Source organism: Echinops telfairi, unplaced genomic scaffold (assembly GCF_000313985.2).
Source record: "Echinops telfairi isolate 266 unplaced genomic scaffold, ASM31398v2 ScPeMD7_7457;HRSCAF=8495, whole genome shotgun sequence".
Classification (NCBI taxonomy): Eukaryota; Metazoa; Chordata; class Mammalia; order Afrosoricida; family Tenrecidae; genus Echinops; species Echinops telfairi.
Genome location: NW_022111357.1, coordinates 8,773,491 through 8,784,094, shown reverse-complemented (window position 1 = coordinate 8,784,094; position 10,604 = coordinate 8,773,491). Strand labels below are relative to the sequence as shown.

Sequence of the window (10,604 nt, the reverse complement as noted above, 5' to 3'; positions counted from 1 at the left end):
AAGACCATCAAAGGAGACTGGTCTTTAATAAGTCAATAGTGCTTCAAATCAAGTTGTCTGAGGCCGGAAAAGTCGGGTCTTCTTGAGATTACTAATTGAGTCCTTCATTGGTTTTCTTCATGCTCAAGGGTCCATTGAGAAATTTAGCTCATTGTTGTATTCCCTTTCCAGTAGCATCTCAGTAGTCAGGTGTAAGGCAGTGATGTGTACCTCTCATTGAAATTTTAACCAATTATCCAGATTGTCTACCACTAATTTCTTTCAACCCTCTTCCATTACTAAGTCATGGCCCCTTTAAAGCAGCGGCCATAGTTGAGTGGTGGGAGCAGCTGCTGGCAGAAAAGAAACTTGCAGGATTTGGCCTACCCTGGGCCACTCACCGCGCACGCTCAGGACTGGAGGGTTGGTGGGAAAGGAAGGCGGGGCTTAAGGTGCGCCTGCGCACCCGGGGCGCGCGCAAGGGGCTGGTTTAGTGATCCTTTAAGAACCCGCAGGCGGAGGAATTTCTCTGAGAGAAAATAATCCTACTCACCAGGCCCCTTGGAGGCCATTAACCCCCCGAGTCCCGGCCCCCCTTCCCAGGGCAGGCCCTCCAGCCCGCGCGCGCACCCTGGGGAGCTCGGGATCTCCGGCCGGGCGCGCGGTATCCGCCCCCTCCCCACTCTCCGCGCCAGGCCCGGCCAGGTCTGGGGACGCTGCTTCGAGGCGGCAGTGCCTGCAGTGTGGGCGGGGGCCGGGGGCCTGAGAGGTGCCGCCGCCACCGCGCCGGGAGCCGCAGAGGTTCAGAGCGGGGCCCAACATGGCGGAGAGAGAGGTGGAGTCTGCCCCCCGAAAGAGGGTAGGTGAGGTGAGGCAGAACTCCGGCGGCGGGCGGCGGGGGGCGGGGCGGGGCGGCGGCCGGGGGCAGCGGCCGGGCCGGGAGTGGGCCATGCGCAAGCTCTAGGAGGGCCTGCCGAGGCCCGGCTGGCACAGGTTGCTCGCAGGTCTGAATCCACAGTGGGTCTGCAACGCGCAGGCGAGTGGTCCTTGGGCAGGTGGGACAAAGATTTGCTCCCGTTTCAGGGGGAGGGGCGGGGGGCTGTTGTTTGCTCCCCCCCCCCCTTCCCGCCCCCAGGTACTCGGGTGGGTTATGAGGATCAGGAACGGAAAAGGTCTCAGATTCCTAAGTGCATCTTTAGTAGATTAAGAGTCTGGAAGTTTAACTGGGGGAGAGGCTAAGTGAAGGGGGTGGGGCGGGAATAAGTCAAGGAGGGGGTCTCATGAGAAATAGCCAGAAGGGTTCTCAGTAAGACTAATGCAAATTCATAGTCCTCCCCTCGCCCCCTCCCCCTATAACCTTATCAAGACCAAGGTACAGGTGGTGGTGGTTTTACCTGTGAAGTGGGGTCCTTGGCTTGCTCTGAGTTAGGGGGAAGAGTTGTGCAACCAGAAAATGCAATGTTCTAGGCTAGCCTCTTTAGCTGCAATTAGGAACGTGGAAGAGTATGACAAGTTTTGTCATAAATACGTACCCAACCAACCTGCTGAGGTGAAATTCTGCCTATGAGTTATTGAGTGCCTTTAAACTTTGTCTTGAAACTTTGATGTTTAATTCTGAATGGTTTTCCCAGCTAGAGAACAATACTATTCAATTACAAACAATATTGTTTTTATTCTTTTCTTTAATTCCTCTCACCCTTGCACTCAAATAGCAGTAAGTTTATCAGGAATCTGTTTTTAGGATAAGTCCCAAAATGATCAAACTGGTGCTAAACCACTAAAGTAAATAACTGAAAAAAAAAAAGGTATGTATTCCTTATTAGGAACACCTTTTAAGTTAAGCATAGAATTAGCAAGTTCATCCTGGCATTAATCTTAGCATTTTGAGTGCTTACTATATACCAGACATTGCAAAAACTCATTTAGGCTTATAAGAGGTTGACTAACATACTCAAGATCCGACAGTTAGAGATAGAGCTTGGATTTTAATACAGACTTGTTTCAACTACAGTACCTGTGTTAGATGCCACATAGCAGTTAAATTGTATTTCCCTTTCTAAAAGTTTAAATTATACATAGCCAAATAAGTATCAAGTGGTATTCAATCCCAGCCCCTTTCCTCCACCAATTCATTTGAAAAAAAAAAGGTCATTTGCACAGTAAAGTTAAAAAAAAAATTTACAGGAAATATCATATACCTACCAGCTAGATTCTATCATTAATATTTTACTTTTTTTTTTACTATTTGTCTTATCATATGGTTCTTCCACCTGTCCACCTCGCGATTTCATCAATTAGCATATTTTTTTTCTTTTATTGGGGGCTCTTAAATCTCTTACTATAACCCATACATTCATCTAGAGTGTCAAGCACATTTGCACATATGCCACTATCGTCATTTTCAAAGCATTCTCTTTCCACTTGAGCCCTTGAGATCAGCTCCCCATTTCTTTCCCTTCCCTCCCCCGCCTGCCTGCTCTCATGAACCCTTATAGACTATTATTTTCATATCTTACATCATCCTCTGTCACTCCTCACCCACTTTTCTGTTATTCATCCCCCTGGGAGGGGGTTTTAGGTTGATCCTGTGATCGATTCTCCCTTTCTCCTTCCACCCTCCCCCAGTCCTCCTGGTATCTCTACTCTCATTGTTGACCCTGAGGGGTTTATCTATCCTGGATTCCCAGTGCTTGGCGCTCTTTATCTTTTTAGCAGTGTGCATGTTCTGGTCTAATCCGGTTTGTAAGGTAGAATTGACGTCATGATAGTGGGGGGGAAGGAAGCATCAAAGAACCAGAGGAAAGTTGTGTGTTTCATCAGTGCCATACTGCACCCTGACTGGCTCATCTCTTCCCTGTGACCCCTCTGTGAGGTGATGTCCAGTTGTCTACAGATGTGCATTAGGTCTCCATACATCCCCCCAGCCTCCCCCCAATTCACATTGGGTATGGTTTTGTTCTGGGTCATAGATGCCTGATACCCGATCCCATCGACACCTCATGATCACACAGCCTGGTGCAATTAGTTTATCTTAATGTGATAGTTTCAGCGATTAAAATTCAATGATGATAATTTTAGGTACACAAAATTGTAATATAATACTTAGTTACTGATAGAGCAAGCTAAGTTGTATGATAGTATGTCCAAGTTGTTCGTTTAGTATAACTCTAGGATATGGGATGCACATATTTTGAAATTTTAGATTATTCTTCAATGTGGGTCAGTTTTAAACTGGAAGTACATTTGGTTTGCGTGAAGGTTCACCAACTTTAAGATGTAAATTATTTTAAATTGTGTAATCATTCAATGTGAACCTAGCATTCAATGGAAACTAATGCTATTATCTTTCATCTTACAATTACAATAGTCTAGAAAGTTCTATAAAACCATTTAAGTACTTTGTCAACAAATTTGATTATTTGAAATATATTCTCCCTTCTCTGTAATACACTAAATGGCTCCATGCTGGTAGCAGTTGAAGCTATTTTGTAACAACATGTAATGCACACTAAACTTATATAGGCTTTCCCCATTTTGTATGATTTATGCTCCACAGTCCTTTTTCTGTCTAATATTTGGTAAGTGGTGGCATAGTGGGTTACATGTTGGGCTCCTAGCCACAAGATCAGCAGTTTGCAGGAGAAAGATGAGCTACAGTCTTGGAAACCTGCAAGGACACTTAGACCCTGCCCTATGGGGTTGCTGTGAGTCAGAATTGACTTGATCTCAGTGAGCTTGATGGTTTTACAGTTGTTCTAAATGATACCGAGTGCTTTTATTCATCTTTTTGTATGTGTCATCTTCCATGTGGATTGTATATGCATACGTTAAGCAGATTAGTGGGGACCATACAGATCAATTGAAAAAATAGTTTGCTTCCCTTGAGACTGTTAAAAGGAACTACATAGATATAAATAATAACTTTAGGTTATTTAATTAAAAACTGCAATGATGGAATGCTATTAAATTTATTATGGTTACTGTCTTGACTTTACAACCATAAGCCACAAAATAGTTGTTGAGCACCTGTGCAAGTTGATGATCTATGTGTTAGGCACTGTGCTATGGGAATTATGATCTTTTAGGATTATATATTCTGCCTCTCCTGCTAAATTGTGAACTCTTTTAGGGCAGGACACATTTTAATGCTTTTTGCATCCTTCTCCAAAAAAACCAAACTCTCTGCCATCAAGTCCATGCTGACTCTGCACCCCTTTGTGGGATTCTGTGATTGCAGCAGTTTGCTGGAGTCGGAAGCCCAGTCTTTCTCCTTGGAGCTGCTGGTGGTTTCCAACTGCCAACCACGTGGATTGCCGCCCACTGAGTAACCACTACATTTGCATACTGCACAATAGGAACGCAAAAGACTTTTGTTGATTTTTGTTGTTAAGAAAAGTTTCCTTATTACAGACAATGGCTTGGGTATCGAATTGTCTGCTTTATTTTGGGGATCTTCCGTGAATCTTTTATGCCATGTTTTACACACCCACATTCTCTTCTGATGCAAATTTTTCAAACTTCAGATGGTCCTGGATTATAATTAGGTGCCTATGATTTGAGGCCAGTGGGGTAACAATCCCAAATTATATATGTGCTTACCTGGTGTTCTATATATATATATATATTTTGTGTGTGTGTGTGTGTGTTCTATATTTTTGATTGTAGGCATTGAGAATAAAAACCCCAAACCACACCCATTGCCATTAAGTTTATACTGATAACTTCTGACCCTGTAAGACAGAGTAGATGTAGCAACGATGAAACATACAACTTTCCTCTAGTTCCTAAATGCTTCCTCCTCCCCCACTATAATGATCCCAATTCTGCCTTACAAATCCGGCTAGACCAGAGGATGTACACTGGTACAGATAGGAACTGGAAACACAGGGAATCCAGGGCGGATGATCCCTTCAGGACCAGTGGTGTGAGTGGTGATACTGGGAGGGTAGAAGGAGGGTAGGTTGGAAAGGGAACCGATTACAAGGATCTACATGTGACCTTCTCCCTGGGGGACAGACAAAAGAAAAGCGGGTGAAGGGAGATGTCGGACAAGGCAAGATATGACAAGATGTCAGACAGGGCAAGATATGACAAAATAATTTATAAATTATCAAGGGTTCATGAGGGAGGGGAAAAATGAGGAGCTGATGCCGGGGGCTTAAGTGGAGAGCAAATGTTTTGAGAACGAGGAGGGCAATGAATGTACAAATGTGCTTTACACAATTATGTATGTATGGATTGTGATAAGAGTTGTATGAGCCCCTAATAAAATGATTTTTAAAAAAAAGACAGAGTAGAACTGCCCTTTTGGGTTTCTGGGGCTACAAGTCTTTTACCAAAGCAGAATGCCTCAGTTTTTTTCTCTAGCAGAGCAATTGGTGGGCTTGAACTGCTGACCTTGTGTTTAGCAACCCAACTTGTAACCTAGTGTGCCACCAGGTCCCCAGACAACTAGACAAAATTGGTTTGATTGTATTCAGTAAATAATAGATTTTGCAAGCATGCCAGTTTCTTAATTTGTGAACATAGGGTAACTGAGTATGTGAGTGAATCAGCACCATGTCCAGTAATTAATCATCTCTCAAGTAGAAAAGAACTGAGTTTAGGGAGGGGGCACAGAGAGGGAGGGGAAAAAATGAGGAGCTGATACCACGGGCTCAAGCAGAAAGCACATGTTTTGAGAATGATGATGGCAACAAATGTACAAATGTGCTTGAAACAATGGATGGATGTATGGATTGTGATAAGACTTGTGCGAGGCCCCAATAAAATGATTTTAAAAACCCATAAAAAACTGAATTCATTACTTACACAGACACATATGCTTTAGTTAGGTAATTTGGGGGCTATTACTGTGAATTTTTTTTATTTAAAAGATTATTTTGTTGGGTCTCTTCCATCAATTGTTATCAAGCATGTTTGAACATATGTTGCCATCATTATTTTTCAGACAGTTGCTTTCTGTTGAGCCCTTAGAATCAGCTCCTTCCCCCCCTTGTGGCCCCTTGATAAATTATAAATTATTACTATTTTTGTGTCTTACACCTACCATTGTCTCATTTCCCCCATGGTTTCTGTTGTTTGCCCTCCTGGGATGGGGGATGGAATGGTAGTTATGTGTCGATCATTGCGATTGGTACCCACTATGAATTTTTAAAGGGTACAATTTTTATTAGATCGGTTTTTTTTTTCTTTTTAAGCAAAAGGGAAGAAATTTATTGGAGCCCACACGGGAAACCTTAGAGGGTGCCAGCGTATCCTACTGTGTAGGCATGCCCAGCAAAGGTCACACCATTCACTGCACCCCCATGTCCCAGGGGGACTCCTCGTGAGCTGAGCCCCAAAGCCCCAGGACTGGCTGGGGAGTGGGGACGTAGGTAGGTTTATTTCATTGGATAGGTTTATTGAGAAGAGTGGAATTATCCTTACATAGCTGTAGTATGGCTAAGGAACCTAAAAACATCAGCATTGTAGTGTGTTATAAAGCATATGGTCTTCATTCCTGTATCTTTCAAAAGCTCACAATTATCTATTTTCTTATTTACTTTAAAAAAATTATCTATTTTCATAAATTCCTGTGTATATTGTTTGAGGCATATTTCATATGTTCAAAAGAGAAAAAGTATATGTATAAGTAGTTTGTTCTTCTTTTTGTAAAAGCATAATGACTTTCTCCCTTCTTATATGTCTATGTATTATTTGTATATGTATAAACTTGGAAAAGTGGTTAGGTACCTGTCAGGCTGCAACCTTTAAAGGGGAGTGGGAAAGGAAAGATAAGGTGAAAACTTAGCAGAATGGTATAATGAAGTCAATATGTAGAACATAAAGTGTTATCTTAATGATAATATAGCTGTGTAAAGATCAGATATGTATGTTGACTTTGATTTTACTATGAATTGTGGAGAATTTTTGTTTTGGATTTTTGCTATTTTAATATTTTATATTAAAATACTTACAAAAGGTTGCTCAATTCTTTACTGTATTTTTTTCTTTGTTAAATATTACTTAAAATATGGAGGCACACACATAATTAAAAATATATGCAGTTCATAGCTTGGTTTAAGGATTGTGCTCTTTTACAAACTACCTAGATGGGATCAAATTGACAACAGTCACTTCAAAGATAAGTTTAGGGCCAATGAGTTCATAATAATGGGGATGTGGGGGTGATGGTGGTTAGCAACAATTCAGAGAAGGAGTATGAGAATGGTTGCACAACTTGAATGTAATTACTGTCACTGAAGTGCAAATTTTACATATAAAAATTATTGAACTGCTGTATGTTTTGCTATGTGTATATATATATATATTTTCAACAACATAAGAAAGACAAAAAATGCAATTCAAAAAACATGCAACTGATATGTACACAGTATAAATAATCTACTTTAAGAATGGATTGGCTCACTGTATAGAGATCATTTAAAGAGACCATTCGAGTATTGACATTGATTCTGAATTCTTTTCATATAACTTATCTGTAAATACTAATTGATATTAAAAAATTGTTGATATTCAAAAACTTAAAAAATAATTTTATTGGTGGCTCTTACAGATAACTCTCAAACTGTTAAGTGTCTGTCATTATTTAAAAATATTTTATATGTTAATATCTCTTTAAATCCTTTCATTTCATTATCCCATTTTGCCAGGGAAAGGAGGCACAGATTTCTCAAGATCATATTAAGTGGCTAAACCAAGGATCACTTTCAAGTGTTCCTGTTTAATGTCTATTCTAGGTTAGAGCTTGATTTGTCCAGAAATCTTTATGGTTACTCTTTATATTCTCGTTGGTTAAAAGCATAGAATTCTTTATTAGAAACTATGGACCTTAAAATAATTTGAGCTATATTTAAATTATAATGGTGCAAATTCTCAGGAAAAAGCAAATTTGCTCCCTTGCCCCAAAGGTGTATTCTTGTTTGCATATTGTTTAATCACCTTAAAACATCTTCACAATGAACTATTGCTTAGAAAATATAAACCAAATGTTTTAAAGCCATGTTTTCATTTTAAAGATTGTACCTTTGAAAGTGGAATGATTTTCTTATTTTCTAAAGACAGTGGGAGTAGATAAATGTAAAATTGTAATGTCTCTGAGCCCTGGTGGCATAGTCCTGGTGGTTAGAAACCACCAACTGCTCTGTGGGAGAAAGACGGGGCTTTCTACTCCAATAAAGAGTTACTTACAGTCTCAGCAATTGGGCAGTTTTACCCTATCCTATAGGATTGCTGTGTGTTACCATCTACTCTGGCAGTGAGGTTGGGTTTTGTTGTTGTTGGCACTTCCTTGGTAGGGGGCAAGCACTGGCCACTCAGTGCCCTGAGAGCACTTGGCTGTGGACATGGGCGAGGAGAATAAAAGGGTAAAATGGACCTGGCCAAATGACTGTTTGCAGAAGATAGGGCTTCTGGGGGAAGCCGGTGTGCCCACACATTCTTTGAAACTGCATTAGTTAAGGGTTTGACTTTTATAGTTATTCAGAAGGTACTTTTTGAATTCTATATTAGGATATCAGTCATCATTCAAATAACACATTTCTTTAAAAATTCTGATTATTTTACTTTAGGTAAATGCATGTTTTAGTAAAGGAAAGAGAAATGAAGACATAGCATAATACTAATAAGGTGAATCATTTATGTGACCATAAAAATGCATTTTCTTAAGGTTCAACCTAATACTGAAAACAGGAACTTTTAAAAGTCAGATATTACGTAAATTAATTTTGGGATGCTAACAGTTTTCTTTGACCCCTCTACCTTCCCTCCCCCATCTTTGTTACACTTAATACTGTTAATTTTATCATTCTTTCATGCTTTGTAGAAGTTTTAGCTTAGTTGCCTTCTGCCTTAGACCAAAGATTGTACCCGACAACCATTTCTTTTCTTTTTTGTTTAACAGTTTTATTAGCACTTCATCCACGTCACACAATTCAATAATTCAGTCTTATCAAGAAGAGTTGTACAGTTATCACCACATTCAATTCTAGGACATTTTCTCCCTGTACTCATTGATACATATAATTATTTTTTTCTAATTGTGGCAAAAATATACCCAACAAGATATTCTCCAGTTCTACAACTTCTACATGTATAATTCAGTGCCATTGATTATACTCTTTGTGTTGTACAACCATTATTGATAACCTTTTCCAAATTATTCTGTCACCATTAATATAAACTCAGTGCCCTTTAAGCAACAACTCTTGCTCCTTAACCCACGGTAACATTGGTTGAGTTTGATTCCCTTTTTTTAGTAGTTTTCTTGATATAATATTTGCACATGCATTTCCATGGTTAAATTGCTTTAAAAGAGTTGTATGTATCTTCATAATCAGTTCTTGTGCTCCCTTCCCCCGCTGCATTTATTGTTTGCTTCCCAAACCCCTCCCTCTCCCCACCCTCCAGAAACCTTCCACTCTCCATAGCCTTCTACAAATTGGGTGTTTAATATAAACTTTTACCCACAAACTGAGATACAGGGCTGTGTTTCTCCACTTTTGTTGTAACTTTAGTATTACCTGGGGAGCTTTTAAAGCATCCCAGTTCTGAAGATACATTAAATGAGAATCAGAATGGAGTAGTACCTAGGTATCAGCATTTTGAAAACTATCCTAAATGGTTTCACTGTGCAGCCAAGGTTGAGAACTTGGAATGGTGTGACCTGATTTAGATTGACTCTTTTACAAGAAACATTCATAAATAGAATAATCATTTAATTTTAGAAAGCGATGATTTTAAGAATAAAAGGGATACTATTCATACTTAAAGTAAAACAATAGCAATAGGAAGAAGCAGCTTCAAAAAGTTTGTGGAAAAGATTCGGTTATCTTTTGATTTCATTTTCTAAGAACTTTTTGTAGCCCCCTTATAATGAGTTTATTCTGGGCAAACTAGGATATATGAGTATAGTTGCCCTATTTGGTGTTGCTGTGAATTTGTTCCAGAAGTCCCATAAAAGGTTGACTTGCCTGTAGTGATAATAAAAGCGATCATTTGGTTTAGGTGGTACTGATGGTGGTATTGGTATTATCAAGCCGCTCTGTAGCTTTCATCTATTTGCCAGTTTATTGTTGCCTTGGAGCCCTATTTCCCTAGGAGATGGATTTTTCTGTCTTTTCTCCAATATATGTTCACTGGAATTCTTTCATAAAAAATTTATCAATTATTTGCGTACTCTGTAATATCACTTAGAAAAGCAGGGCAAATACTTTTATTTTTAATTTTTGACTAGTTTTCAGAAGACTGAATTGATGCTGTAGCAACTCCCCAAGATAAGGTTCAGGAGCTATATCATTAACTCATACATTTTTCTATTTGATACCTTTAAATTGTAGTTCTTTTTAAAAAATTTATTATAATAAATTAATTTCACACAAACGAGAACAGTACAGTGAATCTCTTATGTAGATAGATCTCCCACGTCAACATTTTGTTGTGTTTTATGTAGTCTAGATTATTGTTATTATTATTGTTTTATAAATCATTATTTTGGGACAGCTCTTGTAACTATCCGCACATTAAGTGTATTAAGCACATTTATACATAAGTTGCCATCATTGTTTTCAAAACATTTTCTTTCTACTTGAGCCCTTGGTATCAGCTCCTCTTTTTTCCCTCCC

The 10,604-nt window shown here is 39.4% G+C and overlaps 1 protein-coding gene across 1 annotated transcript in view; it reads left to right on the top strand.

Moving 5' to 3' along the window:
* The first annotated feature begins 537 nt into the window (after positions 1–537).
* Positions 538–10,604, top strand: part of ZMYM4 (zinc finger MYM-type containing 4) — a 192,137-nt gene continuing 182,070 nt past the window's right edge. The window contains exon 1 of the mRNA XM_004704979.3: positions 538–838. Coding sequence (XP_004705036.1) covers positions 800–838 — 39 coding nt within the window. The 5' untranslated portion in view covers positions 538–799. The remainder of the gene's footprint in view (positions 839–10,604) is intronic.